Here is a 16,724-nt window from a genome sequence, read left to right as displayed (position 1 = left end):
CTAGTGAGTGGCAAAAGTAGGATTGGAACTCATTGTGTAATTCCAAGTATTTTTTTTCTTTTCCATCATATATCTGGATCTGAAGAACATAGAGCTAGGGGTGTGTTTGTGTGTGTGTGTGTGTGTGTGTGTGTGTGTGTGTAGGAATTGATGGTACTCTATTTGTAAAGTGTAGACTTTGAAAAGTTAGTGAGTGTATCATTTTGACTGGAGGAGGGAGTTCAGTAATGTTATGATTATTGTAAAGATATTTTTATAGTAGATGTGTATATATATTATTTTTTACTTTGATTACACTATAATCTTTGGTCTTTTGGAAATATCTTTGTATTCATTTTTTTCACTGATGGATACCCACTTGTTTCAAGCATGTTTATTGAATAATTCCTTTTTTCTCCACTGATATTATAAAATAGCCTTTTAGAAATACAATTTACATGCTCTGTTATCCCTTTGTAAGTGTGCAGCTCAGTTTTTAGTAGATTGTATTATAGAGTCGTGCAACTGTCATGATTCTTACTCTGTTTCATTGTTTTTCATAATTTTTCATTGAGGTTTGCAGAGTAGATGGTATGAATTTCATTTTACAAGTGATGGTACAGTCTACATTTTATAAGTGTTTTGCCCTAGACTTTATGGCTAGTAAGTGGCAAAACTGAAACTCAAACCTAGTACCTTGGGAAATGATAGAGATTGAGAACAGATTGTTGGGGGCTTTTTAATGTCAGACTGAGAAGTTTGGGTTTCATCACATAGGGTAAGCATTGCCAGCATCTTGGCTATGATGTCCTCTTCAGCAGACAAAAACCACTCAGTATTTTCAGGGGTCACTTTTTGTATTCTGTGGAACTGTAGACCCTGAAGCTCCTTCATGTAGAAAGGGTTCCTTAGTCAGATACATTTGGGAAGTACTCTGTCTCCTTTTTGAATTATCACAGTTCACATTGTAGACATAGGCTCTGAGAAGTTGTGTAGTGAAGAAATGGATTTACTTTTAGTTTTTTGAGCTTTTTCCACTTGACTTCAGAATTCCTTTTGGGTAACATTAGTTTATTCTAATGTTTTTGGAAAGTTAAACCCATTTCATCAAGAGGAGACAAGACTGAAGATGATGAACATTTATTTAGTGAAGCCGTGAGATTGGTTTTGTTTTTTCTTTTTTTTAAAGTGGGTTATCATCATATACATTCATATGTTAACAATGGCAGGGTAACTGCTGACAGATATAGAAGTTCTGATTCTCTAGGTACTGAGAGATCCTTTGGTTCAAAGTTTGAACGTCTCATCATTTTAAAAGTGCAGGCTTGAGATACTTGGAGGGAGGAGTCAAGATGGCGGAGAAGTAGCAGGCTGAGACTACTTCAGCTAGCCGGAGAGCAGCTAGATAGCTTATCTAAAGATTGCAAACACCTGCAAATCCATCGGCAGATTGAAGACAAGAAGAACAGCAATTCTGGAAACAGAAAAACAACCACTTTCTGAAAGGTAGGACCGGCGGAGACGTGAATCCAAAGCAATGGGAAGATAGACCCCGGAGGGGGGGGGGGGCGGCCGGCTCCCGGCAAGAGGCGGAGCAACGGAGCACAAAATAAAAGTCTGTTCCACTGAGGGACATCGCTCCAGAGGCTAAACCGGGGCGAAGCCCAGGCGGGGTCAGCGTGGCCTCAGGTCCCGCAGGGTCACAGAAGGATCGGGGATGTCTGAGTGTCGCAGAGCTTGCGGGTATTGGAACGGGAAAGCTGGCTACAGAGACAGAGCCGACAGTAAGCTCACAGCTCGGTGTTACCTTGAACTGGTCGCAGGCTCGGTGAGCTCGGATCGCAGCCGGAGGTCAGGCAGACGGGAGTAACTGGGCGCTGTTCTCTGAGGGCACACTGAGGAGTGGGGCCCTGGGCTCTCGGCTCCTCCGGGCCGGGCCGGAGACCAGGAGGCCGCCATTTGTATTCCCATCCTCCGGAACTCTACGGAAAACGCTCAGGGAACAAAAGCTCCTGAAAGCAAACCTGAGCTGATTACTCAGCCCGGCCCCTGGTAAGGGCGGTGCAATTCCGCCTGGGGCAAAGACACTTGAGAATCACTACACCAGGCTCCTCCCCCAGAAGATCAACAAGAAATCCAGCCGAGACCAAGTTCACCTACCAAGGAGTGCAGTTTCAATACCAAGGAGAGCAGCAGAATTCCAGAGGAGAAGAAAGCAAAGCACAAATTCATGGCTTTCTCCCTGTGATTTTTTTTAGTCTTGCAGTTAATTTAATTTTTTTTCTTTTTCATTTTTTGTTTTGTTTCTCGCCTTCTGGTAAAATTTTTTTTTAACTTTTACCCTTTTCTTTTTTAACGTTTTTTAACTAGTTTATCTAATATATATATTTTTTCTATTTTTGTTCATTGGTTTTCCTTTTTTTAAAATTTTTTACTTTTCTTTTTCTTCTTTTTTTTTCTTTCTTCCTTTTTGAACCTCTTTTTATCCCCTTTCTCCCACCTCACGATTTGGGATCTCTTCTGATTTGGTTAAAGCATATTTTCCTGGGGTTGTTGCCACCCTTTTAGTATTTTACTTGCTCCTTCATATACTGTTATCTGGACAAAATGACAAGACAGAAAAATTCACCACAAAAAAAAGAACAAGAGGCAGTACCGAAGGCTAGGGACCTAATCAATACAGACATTGGTAATATGTCAGATCTAGAGTTCAGAATGACAATTCTCAAGGTTCTAGCCGGGCTCGAAAAAGGCATGGAAGATATTAGAGAAACCCTCTCGGGAGATATAAAAGCCCTTTCTGGAGAAATAAAAGAACTAAAATCTAACCAAGTTGAAATCAAAAAAGCTATTAATGAGGTGCAATAAAAAATGGAGGCTCTCACTGCTAGGATAAATGAGGCAGAAGAAAGAATTAGCGATATAGAAGACCAAATGACAGAGAATAAAGAAGCTGAGCAAAAGAGGGACAAACAGCTACTGAACCACGAGGGGAGAATTCAAGAGATAAGTGACACCGTAAGACGAAACAACATTAGAATAATTGGGATTCCAGAAGAAGAAGAAAGAGAGAGGGGAGCAGAAGGTATACTGGAGAGAATTATTGGGGAGAATTTCCCCAATATGGCAAAGGCAACAAGCATCAAAATTCAGGAGGTTCAGAGAACGCCTCTCAAAATCAATAAGAATAGGCCCACACCCCGTCACCTAATAGTAAAATTTACAAGTCTCAGTGACAAAGAGAAAATCCTGAAAGCAGCCCGGGAAAAGAAGTCTGTAACATACAATGGTAAAAATATTAGATTGGCAGCTGACTTATCCACAGAGACCTGGCAGGCCAGGAAGAGCTGGCATATTTTCAGAGCACTAAACGAGAAAAACATGCAGCCAAGAATACTATATCCAGCTAGGCTATCATTGAAAATAGAAGGAGAGATGAAAAGCTTCCAGGACAAACAAAAACTGAAAGAATTTGCAAACACCAAACCAGCTCTACAGGAAATCTTGAAAGGGGTCCTCTAAGCAAAGAGAGAGCCTACAAGTAGTAGATCAGAAAGGAACAGAGACCATATACAGTAACAGTCACCTTACAGGCAATACAATGGCACTAAATTCATATCTCTCAATAATTACCCTGAATGTTAATGGGCTAAATGCCCCTGTCAAAAGAAACAGGGTATCAGAATGGATAAAAAACCAAAACCCATCTATATGTTGCCTCCAAGAAACTCATTTTAAGCCCGAAGACACCTCCAGATTTAAAGTGAGGGGGTGGAAAAGAATTTACCATGCTAATGGACACCAGAAGAAAGCAGGAGTGGCAATCCTTATATCAGATCAATTAGATTTTAAGCCAAAGACTATAATAAGAGATGAGGAGGGACACTATATCATACTCAAAGGGTCTGTCAAACAAGAAGATCTAACAGTTTTAAATATCTATGCCCCCAACGTGGGAGCAGCCAACTATATAAACCAATTAATAACAAAATCAAAGAAACACATCAACAATAATACAATAATAGTAGGGGACTTTAACACTCCCCTCACTGAAATGGACAGGTCATCCAAGCAAAAGATCAGCAAGGAAATAAAGGCCTTAAACGACACACTGGACCAGATGGACATCACAGATATATTCAGAACATTTCATCCCAAAGCAACAGAATACACATTCTTCTCTAGTGCACATGGAACATTCTCCAGAATAGATCACATCCTCGGTCCTAAATCAGGACTCAACCGGTATCAAAAGATTGGGATCATTCCCTGCATATTTTCAGACCACAATGCTCTAAAGCTAGAACTCAACCACAAAAGGAAGTTTGGAAAGAACCCAAATACATGGAGACTAAACAGTATCCTTCTAAAGAATGAATGGGTCAACCGGGAAGTGAAAGAATTGAAAAAAATCATGGAAACAAATGATAATGAAAATACAACGGTTCAAAATCTGTGGGACACAACAAAGGCAGTCCTGAGAGGAAAATATATAGCGGTACAAGCCTTCCTCAAGAAACAAGAAAGGTCTCAGGTACACAACCTAACCCTACACCTAAAGGAGCTGGAGAAAGAACAAGAAAGAAACCCTAAGCCCAGCAGGAGAAGAGAAATCATAAAGATCAGAGCAGAAATCAATGAAATAGAAACCCAAAAAACAATAGAACAAATCAACGAAACTAGGAGCTGGTTCTTTGAAAGAATTAATAAAATTGATAAACCCCTAACCGACTTATCAAAAAGAAAAGAGAAAGGACCCAAATAAATAAAATCATGAATGAAAGAGGAGAGATCACAACTAACACCAAAGAAATACAAACTATTATAAGAACAAACTATGAGCAACTCTACGCCAACAAATTTGACAATCTGGAAGAAGTGGATGCATTCCTAGAAACATATAAACTACCACAACTGAACCAGGAAGAAATAGAAATCCTGAACAGACCCATAACCAGTAAGGAGATTGAAACAGTCATTAAAAATCTCCAAACAAAAGCCCAGGGCCAGACGGCTTCCCAGGGGAATTCTACCAAACATTTAAAGAAGAACTAATTCCTATTCTCCTGAAACTGTTCCAAAAAATAGAAATGGAAGGAAAACTTCCAAACTCATTTTATGAGGCCAGCATCACCTTGATCCCAAAACCAGACAAGGATCCCATCAAAAAAGAGAGCTATAGACCAATATCCTTGATGAACACAGATGTGAAAATTCTCAACAAAATACTAGCCAATAGTATTCAACAGTACATTAAAAGGATTATTCACCACGACCAAGTGGGATTTATTCCAGGGCTGCAAGGTTGGTTCAACATCCGCAAATCAGTCAATGTGATACAACACATCAATAAAAGAAAGAACAAGAACCATATGATACTCTCAATAGATGCTGAAAAAGCATTTGACAAAGTACAGCATCCCTTTCTGCTCAAAACTCTTCAAAGTGTAGGGATAGAGGGCACATACCTCAATATTATCAAAGTCATCTATGAAAAACCCACCGCAAATATCATTCTCAATGGGGAAAAACTGAAAACTTTCCCGCTAAGGTCAGGAACACGGCAGGGATGTCCACTATCACCACTGCTATTCAACATAGTACTAGAGGTCCTAGTCTCAGCAATCAGACAACAAAAGGAAATTAAAGGCATCCAAATCGGCAAAGAAGAAGTCAAATTATCACTCTTCGCAGATGATATGATATTATATGTGGAAAACCCAAAAGACTCCACTCCAAAACTGCTAGAACTTGTACAGGAATTCAGTAAAGTGTCAGGATATAAAATCAATGCACAGAAATCAGTTGCATTTCTCTACACCAACAACAAGACAGAAGAAAGAGAAATTAAGGAGTCAATCCCATTTACAATTGCACCCAAAACCATAAGATACCTAGGAATAAACCTAACCAAAGAGGCACAGAATCTACACTCAGAAAACTATAAAGTACTCATGAAAGAAATTGAGGAAGACACAAAGAAATGGAAAAATGTTCCATGCTCCTGGATTGGAAGAATAAATATTGTGAAAATGTCTATGCTACCTAAAGCAATCTACACATTTAATGCAATTCCTATCAGAGTACCATCCATCTTTTTCAAAGAAATGGAACAAATAATTCTAAAATTTATATGGAACCAGAAAAGACCTCGAATAGCCAAAGGGATATTGAAAAAGAAAGCCAACGTTGGTGGCATCACAATTCCAGACTTCAAGCTCTATTACAAAGCTGTCATCATCAAGACAGCATGGTACTGGCACAAAAACAGACACATAGATCAATGGAACAGAATAGAGAGCCCAGAAATAGACCCTCAACTCTACAGTCAACTAATCTTCGACAAAGCAGGAAAGAATGTCCAATTGAAAATAGATAGCCTCTTCAATAAATGGTGCTGGGAAAACAGCCACTTGCAGAAAAATGAAATTGGACCATTTCCTTACACCACACACAAAAATAGACTCAAAATGGATGAAGAACCTCAATGTGCGAAAGGAATCCATCAAAATCCTTGAGGAGAACACAGGCAGCAACCTCTTCTACCTCAGCCACAGCAACATCTTCCTAGGAACAACGCCAAAGGCAAGGGAAGCAAGGGCAAAAATGAACTATTGGGATTTCATCAAGATCAAAAGCTTTTGCACAGCAAAGGAAACAGTTCACAAAATCAAAAGACAACTGACAGAATGGGAGAAGATATTTGCAAACGACATATCAGATAAAGGACTAGTGTCCAGAATCTATAAAGAACTTAGCAAACTCAACACCTAAAGAACAAGTAATCCAATCAAGAAATGGGCAGAGGACATGAACAGACATTTCTGCAAAGAAGACATCCAGATGGCCAACAGACACATGAAAAAGTGCTCCATATCACTCGGCATCAGGGAAATACAAATCAAAACCACAATGAGATATCAGCTCACACCAGTCAGAATGGCTAAAATCAACAATTCAGGAAATGACAGATGCTGGCGAGGATGCGGAGAAAGGGGAACCCTCCTACACTGTTGGTGGGAATGCAAGCTGGTGCAGCCACTCTGGAAAACAGCTTGGAGGTTCCTCAAAATGTTGAAAATAGAACTGCCCTATGACCCTGCAACTGCACTATTGGGTATTTACCCTAAAGATACAAACGTAGTGATCCAAAGGGGCACGTGCGTGCACCCGAATGTTTATAGCAGCAATGTCCACAATAGCCAAACTATGGAAAGAACCTAGATGTCCATCAACAGATGAATGGATCAAGAAGATGTGGTATATATACACAATGGAATACTATGTAGCCATCAAAAGAAATGAAATCTTGCCATTTGCGACAACATGGATGGAACTAGAGCGTATCATGCTTAGCGAAATAAGTCAAGCAGAGAAAGACAACTATCATATGATCTCCCTGATATGAGGAAGTGGTGATGCAACATGGGGGCTTAAGTGGGTAGAAGAAGAATCAATGAAACAAGATGGAATTGGGAGGGAGACAAACCATAAGTGACTCTTAATCTCACAAAACAAACTGAGGGTTGCTGGGGGAACAGGGGTTGGGAGAAGGGGGTGGGATTATGGACATTGGGGAGGGTATGTGCTTTGGTGAGTGCTGTGAAGTGTGTAAACCTGGTGATTCACAGACCTGTACCCCTGGGGATAAAAATATATGTTTATAAAAAATAAAAAATTTAAAAAAAAAGTGCAGGCTTGAAATTTCATCTTTTGATTTCTAATCCCTCTCTTAAAAACTGGAAGGCAGTTTCATGCAATTGAGAGATTGCCATTACATCCCAGTTTTGTCACTTACTAGCTTTGTGGCATAGAGCAAGCTTTCTCATCTCTCTAAATCAATTAGTTTGCTTAATTGTAAAGTAAAAGTAGTATCAACCTTGCCACAGTGGACAGTTGGACTGAGGTTCTTATCTACACAGTGGTTGTTGAATTGATTATTATTCTGTACAGATACAAGTTATAATAATAGAGGTGATCATAGAGCTTTCCTAGAAATAGTAAGCTTTACTTATAGTGGATTGCATACTATTATTCCATAGAGATGGTGTAAAGTTTACGTAAAGTGGATTGCAAAAATAAGAGGTTAAACTAGTGAAAAGTTCTTGTTTAGTCTTGGTAATAAAAGCCTCTAATGTGTCTTATGCTTATGTAATTTAAACTTCAAAAGTGCTCTACATGCCTTTTCTCTTTGTGCATCTCATAAGTTAGGTAGGACATGTGTCTATTCTTAGTAACTTAGCAAAACCCAGTATCTTCAGGATCTGATTTTCCTAACTACTCTTGGAAGTATCAAATCCCATTCTCTTCCTTCCAAAATACGGAAAGTTAAGTGAAAGTATATGTGTGGAATTTTTCCTCTCAGCTTTATTCAGATACTAACATTTAACAAGGTATATGGCATGATGGTGTCATACAAATACATAACTGCAGAATGATTACCACATAGGTAGGTCAGCACCTCTGTCCCTTCATGTAATTACATTTTCTTGTGTGTGGTGATAACTTTAAAACTCTACTCTACTAACAAGTTTTAAGTATATAATATAGTTTTTAAATTATAGTCACCATGATGTACATTAGATCCCCAGAACTTACTCATCTTGGAGCTGGAAGTTGGATCAGCATCTCCCTATTTCTTCTGCTTCTCAGTCCTTGGCAACCACTCCTCTATTTCTTTGAGTTTGGCTCTTTTGTATTCCACATATAAATGAGAACATATACTGTTTGTCTTTCTCTGACTTATTTCACTTAGCATAATGCCCTCAGGGTCCATCTGTGATGTCAGAAATGTCAGGATTTCCTTCTTTCTTATGGCTGAGTAATATTTCATTTTGTGTGTGTATGTGTGTATACACAGAATACATACACATAAACATATATGTATATACCACATTTTATATGTATATCACATTTTCATTAGCTATTCATCTCTCAGTGCTCATCTAGGTTGTTTCCATGTCTTGGCTATTAGGAGTAATGTTGCAGTGAACATGGGGGTGCAGAAATTTCTTCAAGATTGTGATTCCATTTCTTTTTATTAATACAAAGTAGTACTCCTGTCTTATCTGCAGGGGATACAGTGGTCCTCTGATCTGTAGGGAATACAGGCCAGTACCCCCAGTGGATGTTTGAAATTGCAGACAGTATGAATCCTATATATACATGTTTTTTTCCTATGTATACATATATACCTATGCTAAAGTTTAATTTATGAATTAGGCACAGTAAGACATTGAGAACAATAATAAAATACAACAATATATCAATATATTGTAATAAAAGTTACATGAATGTGGTTTTTCTCTCTCTTTCAAAATATCTTATTGTACTGTTACTCACCCTTCTTGTGATGATGTTTGTTGATAAAATGCCTACATGATCAAGTGAAGTAGGGTGAAAGATGTAGACATTATGACATAGTATTAGCTTACCACTGGCCTTAAGATGCTATGTCAGAGGATCGTTGGCTTACATATGGTTGACTGAGGTTGACCATAGGTAACTATGGTAAGTGAAACCTTGGAGAAGGCCAAGGGGTGGGATGGGGGGACTAGTTTAACCAGAGGTAAGATTGCTAAATCTTGTGTTCTGTTTTTAATTTTTGAGGGACCTCCTTATTATTTTCAGTAGTGGCTCCACCAATTTACAGACCCACTGACAGTGGTCAAGGATTCTCTTTTCTCCATGGCCTTGCCCAAACTTATCTCTATCTTTTGATAATGGCCATTCTAACAGGTGTAAGGGGGTATTTCATTATGGTTTTAATTTGTATTTTCTTGATGATTTGTGGTATCAGGCATCTTTTCATATGCGTGGTGGTCATCTGTGTGTCTTCTTTGGAAAAGTATGTATTCAAGTCCTTTGCTTATTTTTCAATTGGCTGTTTTTGAAGGGCTGTTGAGTTATAGGAGTTCCTTATATATTTTGGATATTAGTCCCTTATCAGAGGGATGGTTTGCAAATATTTTCTGTTGTTTTATGGATTGCCTTTTTATTGTGCTGATTGTTTCTTTTGCTCTGTAGATACTTTTCATTTGATACAGTCCTACAGGTTTATTTTTACTTTTGTTGCTTGTGCTTTTGGTGTCTCATTCAGAAAATTCTTGCCAAGACCAAGGTCAAGTAGCTCTTCCCTATGTTTTTTTTCCAGTTGTTTACAGTTTTGGGTGTTTATATGGAATGTTTAATTAATTTTTTAACCCTCATTACTGGCCATGTTTAACCCTCTCCTCTCCTTTCTCTTTTTTGTTTAGCTTTGTCAGTTGTTTCTTTGCTAGGGAGCATCAAAGTTGTGTCAAAGTTGTGTATTCCAAAGGAATGTAAACCAATTTTAATATAGCAAGAATCAGTCACTACCAGAAATTTGGTAATAAATTAGGGTAAACTCTGTTTCTAAATGATACAGTATTATAAAGGATGGGATGTTTATAAGATTGCTTTATTGTCCTCTGACAGTTTAATATTCCTTTGTTTTGCAAATATTGTTATGCTTAGGTGCTTATTTTTATTTTTTTAAAGATTTTATTTATTTATTTGACAGAGATCATAAGTAGGCAGAGAGAGAGAGGAAGCAGCCTCCCTGCGGAGCAGAGAGCCTGATGGGGGGCTCTATCCCAGGACTCTGGGATCATGACCTCAGCTGAAGGCAGAGGCTTTAACCCACTGAGCCACCCAGGCACCCCTTAGGTGCTTATTTTTAGTCCAGTGGATCTTTCTTAAAATTTACTAAGGTGAGATGTTGAACATAGATACTTAAATTCTGGCATGTTCAATAATAGTTTTATTGTAGTACCTTTATAACATAGGAAGAAAAGAGAAAATTAGATTTAGAATTTGGAAACATTGAAATAAAAATACTGTATTTAAATAATTTGACTCTGAAATTGTACTCTATTTTTGAAAACTATTTTATTTTATTAGGAAAAGGTAAATAATAGATGCTGTAAGGGTTTTGGTTGAATATAGGAACTCAGCCCCTTTTGGATTTCTCTGTCATCATCGTCTTTGTTATAAAAATAACTACATTATAGAAAATAATCTGAGAAAAGACTAATCTCTCCCAATCTCAACCCAATAACACAAGATTAAAATTTTGGTGCGTGTCTGTGTGTGTATATGTATGTATGTGTGTTCAGTCTTATAATCTGTGTTTGTATATATGTAAGCACACTAATTATCATACTGTAAATAATTATCATACAGATTATCATACTGTAAATAAAAATACATTCCCTTTTACTTCACATTGTAAACAGTTTTGATACATACCATTATTTATTAACCTCATTTTCTAAACCTTTATTATGGAAAATTTTAAACTTTGATAAAAGTAGAGAGGAGAATAGAATAATTCCTTCTCACTCAGCTTCAATAAGGACCTGCATTTTGCCAGTTTTATTTTGTCTCTCCTCCCAGTTTTTGATTTGCTAGAGTATTAATAAATCCCAGACATTAATTATTATAATTTCTAAGTAATTTCATAGTACTCTTTCAAAGGTGTGTTGGAATTTACTTAATTTTTTTGCTGTTGTTGGGCATTTCACATTGTATCTTATTAAAATAATACTTTTAATACTTGTATGTAAATGGACAAAGTGATGAACAACTCTACATGTAAATCTTCAGTGTTTCTGATCATATTCTTCTGCTACATCTGAAATTATAAACACTAATTTAAAAGATATGAACCATTAAAAATCTTTTTATAATTATAAAAGGAGTACATTCTAATTGCGGACATTTTGTGTAATAAATCTTAAAAATAGAGACTAAAAATTACCTCAGGATTGCAAGTAATCCCTAAATATTAGTCTGTTTGGGCCACTGTAATAAAATTTCACAGAGTCGATGTTTTATAAACAACAGAAGTGTATTTCTCACTCTTCTGGAGGCTGGGAAGTCAAGGATCATAGCACTGGTAGATTTTGTGTGGGGGTTGGTGAGAACCTACTTCCTGGTCATAAATGGGTACCTCATGCTCTCACATGGTTGAAGGGGCTTGGGATCTCTGTAGGTATCTTTTATAGGCATATTAATCTTATTCCTGAGGACTCTACTCCCATGAGCTAAGTACCTCCCAGAGGCCCTACTTTACCATTACCTTTGGGGGTTAGGATTTCAACATAGGAATTCTGTGGTTATACAGAAATTCAGATCATAGCACCCTATATTCAGCCATCAGCTTTTTGTTTAGTTTTTTTCTTATTTGGGGGTTGGAGTGGTTTCAATGGTCATCAGAGGCTATGCCTAGAAGTGGACGACCTACTTGAAGCTTAGCTTATTTGTAAAGCATACAGCTTTGTACTTAACTGGCAGCTTGGAAAATAGCATCATTCCATGTAGTTACTGGAAGGTAGCATCTACAACAGATTGTCCATTACTTTGTTGATATATCATGGATTGTCCTACTAGTTACAATCATTCTGTATTCATCTATCCCAAAATCAACAGCTTATCTATATTCCTGAACTCTATCTCATTGCTACATCTGCAGAATTGTTTTTACTGAATTATGAGTTAATATGAGACTGCTGGTGTTTTTCATAAGCTAGGTTAAGAGAAACAGCCCTGAGAAACTTCCATCTGTTTCTCATATAAAGATTCACAGGAGAAATTGCAGTGTTTTATATTCTGCTGTCTTGCAAAGTTAAAGAAAATGATGAGAAAATGAAATGCAAGTTTGGTTTATTTCTTCATGTTATGCCTGGTGGTGCTTATGTGGCTAATATAAAATAAATTACTTTATCTGTGGGAAAGAAATCCATCAACTTGAGCATTGATGAACAGATTTTTAGAGCTGAGCCAGTTTTATTTGGTCCTGCCTTTTGTTATGAACAGATAAATAATAAATGTGACAGAGATTTAAGACTTCAAAGTTTATTTAGAGACATGGAAACTACATCAATATTTTGTGCTTTTAAAGAATTAAAATATTTGAATTTTCCTTATCTTTCAGTTCCTGGAATAGATGGAGGTGCTTTAACGGATTCGAGTCTCACAGATTCCTATTTCAGCACCAGCTTTATTGGAGTCAATGGATTTGGAAGCCCAGTGGAAACAAAGTATCCTTTGATGCAGGTATCCTTATGTGGTACTAAACAGTGAAGTTTATTCCAGTGGTGGGGGATATCTACAGTCTTCATTTATTCCTAAATTTGTTGAGTAGGAGGTAAGGTTTTAGGAAGTGATAAGGTTAGGTGGGATAAGGTTGGATTCAGGGTGAGCTTTCAAGGGTGGAGACTAGGGTGGGATGACAGTGGAGTACGTAGATGATAGAGGGAAAGAGACTAATTTCATTACTCTGTGTTTTGTGGGTATGGAGTGAAGGTCTTTCAGGATGAAGACACTAGAGGCTATAGAGTATAAGAAAGAATGGAACATGTTTAGAGTACAGGGAATAGCCTGATTTTACCAAATCTAAAAGGTATATGAAATACCCATTGGGAGAGGATGTTAGAAAGCATTTGTTGACTTTATACATAGTCACTTCATATCTTCTGAGATGGATATTGGACTTTATATTTATTTTATAGACAAGGAGACTTTTTTTTTTTTTTTTTTAAAGATTTTATTTATTTATTTGTCAGAGAGAGAGTGAGCGAGAGCGAGTACAGGCAGACAGAGTGGAAGGCAGAGTCAGAGGGAGAAGCAGGCCCCCTGCGGAGCAAGGAGCCCGATGCGGGACTCGATCCCAGGACGCTGGGATCATGACCTGAGCCGAAGGCAGCTGCTTAACCAACTGAGCCACCCAGGCGTCCCGAGACAAGGAGACTTAATAGTTATGTATGTTGCCCAATCTAACAAGTTATGGAAATGCAATTCAAAATTGGTGTGCAACATTGGTTTTAAATATCTGGCTAGTGAGTACAATTTTTGTTTGATGTGTCATAGAGAGTATTTGGAAATTTTTGCATGAATTATTGTAATCCATGTAGCAACATTTGTAGGAAGATTAGAGTGTCAGTAATATGAGAAGTGGATTAGAGGGGAAGAAACGGAGAGAGTCTGAATTAGTTGAATATTCTCAATTCTGTGTTTCTCAGTGATATTATATGTATCTATTTTGTTTTTCAGAGAATGACTAATAGTAGCAGCTCCCCAAGCCTTCTAAATGACAGTGCCAAGCCATATGCAGGCCATGGTAAGACTTGGTCCCTTTTTATGTTTTCTGTTTCTGATTCTAAAAATAATATGTTCATTGTAGAAATCTTAAAAATTATAAATGGGTATGAGGAAGAGAATAAGAATGATGTTATTTTCACTCCAAATAAACATTATTTGGATTCCATATAATTTCAAATAATCGTTATGTCTGAGTGTGAAAATAGATATAAATGTATACATACATAATATGTAATAATACTTAGTCAAGTATATACATGATAATACTTAAGATTGCATTAAGTATACTTTTAAATTATATCATGAGTGTTTCTTGATCGTTATAAATTGAATTCTATTGGTTATTTTCATAATTTACTAAACTTTTTTTAAAACTTTTTTTAAATAAGTATGTACTCTAATATTGGACTGTGTGTATGAGTCTGTATTCATATTTTGAGTTACACTTTTGGAAACATTCTTAGACATGGAATTACTGTTTCAAAGATGATGATCATTTTTAAGGCTTTTGATAGGGAATTTTCAAGTATCTTTCTGTATCCTATTTTAAAAGACAAATGTTAAACAAAAAATAAAAACAGATGTTCAAGAATGGTGTCTTAAAATATGTAACAATTGAGTGTTAATACTCTGCATCAATAAAATGCAAACAACTATTATTAATGGTGAGAATAGGAATTTGCGTGTTGATTATTTTCTGAGATAGACATTTTATGTGTGTGTTTCAAATTTCTATCACTATTTGGATATTTAAACTTTTTTCTTGCTGTAGGAAAAAACATTTTAATGTAGAATAAAATTATTAGAAACTAAAATTTGTAGTGTAGTAATATTTTTAGCTTTCCCATGGAGTTTATATGTTGACTTTTAAATGCTATTAAAAGTAGACTAAAGGATGAATAATATTACTTCTTTTTCTAAGTGCCTTGAATGTATAAATTACATAAAAATATTTTACGTCTTGTTATTTTATTAGCTTCTCTTTCTTTGCATTATTAAACCTTGTTAATTCTAATGAAGGACCAGACTATGAAAATTCAGGGAGACGAACCTAGAGAAATTAAGCAGCAATCTATTCTGCATTATGAAGAGATTTAAGATTTCTTTAAATGAGAACACTTACTATGGTTTTTAGAATTTTATAGACAATTTAATGAGAAACATAAGATTAACTAGAGCTCAGAATTGAAGATAATGATATTCTATGTATATCATGCATACCTTTTCAGAAGCTCTTCTGATTTATTAAGTGAAAAACAGCTTAGAGATACACTTTTGTTTGTAATTTCTGGCCACAGAGTAATAGAACTTTGAAACTATAAAATCTTTGAATTTCATGTTTACCTCTGTTTTTAGTAAGAATTAAAATATCTGGTGATAAACTTATAAATATGGAATGTTCTCTAGAATAGATGGTTTTAAGGCATTGCTTAAGTGTTAAAATCCAAGTCCAGTAACTTAGAGTGTGGTTTACGATCTTGTCCACCTCACTGCCCCTTTAATTTTCCTCATGATTTGGTCTCAAGCATACAAACATTTACTACAGGTAACCTTCCTTCCTTCCTAAACACATTACTGATAGCATGGTTAAGAGTCCTCTTTTCTTTTTTTCTGTTTGATTTTTCTTTTGGTTATAAGCAAATGCATCCTACTCCATATAGGTTCTGATTAAATGTGTACTGAGTGTTTGCTGAACGAAGTATTCTCCAGTTTGTGTTTTAGTCACTTAGAAAATATTTGAATGTTTGTTGTATGTGAGGCATTGAGTTTAACAGTAACTGTGGTATATGATTTATATTACTGTTATAAGCATTGTCAAGTTAAAAATTTATTAGATTTGTGAGTTACTTGAGTTGTCTATATGGAAACTTATGTAACTTACCTTCCAGATCCTCTAACTTCACCTGCTTCATCCTTGTTTAATGATTTTGGTGCCCTCAACATCTCTCAGAGAAGAAAGGTAGGTGAAGTTGAAATTTATGTGAGACAAAATGGAATACAGAGGTGATATTGGGGTCATCACCTATGTAATGGTCAATATTCTCTTAAGTTGGGAGGCGTTTTTATGGACTGTGATATTTTTCTTGCTTTTGTTTGCCCTTTTCCTTGGTATATATTTCATATATATAGAATTTGATTTGTGTCTGTGCATGAAATAGAGATTTTTTTATGCAAAGGGATGAAATCCTTTTGCTCGTTTTCTTTATCTTAATCTGTTTTCAAGAAAATACCTAATTTAATGTTGTGGTTGCTGTTAATGTGACCCTTTACAGGCACATTAATCATGTCTTAACTTTATTTTTTGACTGCTTTGTCTAAAATTATCAATAATTCTCCCCTAATTTAAACGCCTCATGACAAGGCAACCTTAAAAATCTTCAACTTTTCATAATTGGTTCACCTGTTTGAAAACAGTTTAAAATCTGTTTAAGTTAGAAATTTAATTTTTTTGGAATTGAGGTTGATAGGCCATGGATAGATTTTGAAGTATTTTATAGGGACTAGTTCTGTGACAAGGAGAAATGAAGTTCTATTACAGTTTGAAGCCTCTGAGTCTTCATGAGAATCATTATGTCAATAGTAATAATGATCTAGAGAAGGTGGTAGTTTTAGTTGGGATC

The 16,724-nt window shown here is 36.3% G+C and overlaps 1 protein-coding gene across 6 annotated transcripts in view; it reads left to right on the top strand.

Moving 5' to 3' along the window:
• Nucleotides 1-16,724, top strand: part of PAN3 (poly(A) specific ribonuclease subunit PAN3) — a 137,822-nt gene that overhangs the window by 14,048 nt on the left and 107,050 nt on the right. For all 6 annotated transcript variants that reach the window (XM_059144579.1, XM_059144578.1, XM_059144577.1 and 3 more), the window contains exons 2-4: nt 12,938-13,059; nt 14,056-14,122; nt 15,993-16,063. In XM_059144579.1, the coding sequence (XP_059000562.1) occupies nt 13,054-13,059; nt 14,056-14,122; nt 15,993-16,063 (144 nt within the window). In that variant the 5' untranslated portion in view covers nt 12,938-13,053. The remainder of the gene's footprint in view (nt 1-12,937; nt 13,060-14,055; nt 14,123-15,992; nt 16,064-16,724) is intronic.

Source organism: Mustela lutreola, chromosome 13 (genome assembly GCF_030435805.1).
Source record: "Mustela lutreola isolate mMusLut2 chromosome 13, mMusLut2.pri, whole genome shotgun sequence".
Taxonomy (NCBI): domain Eukaryota; kingdom Metazoa; phylum Chordata; class Mammalia; order Carnivora; family Mustelidae; genus Mustela; species Mustela lutreola.
Note: the sequence above shows the minus strand (reverse complement) of the source record. Positions and strands in the feature narration are given on the sequence as shown.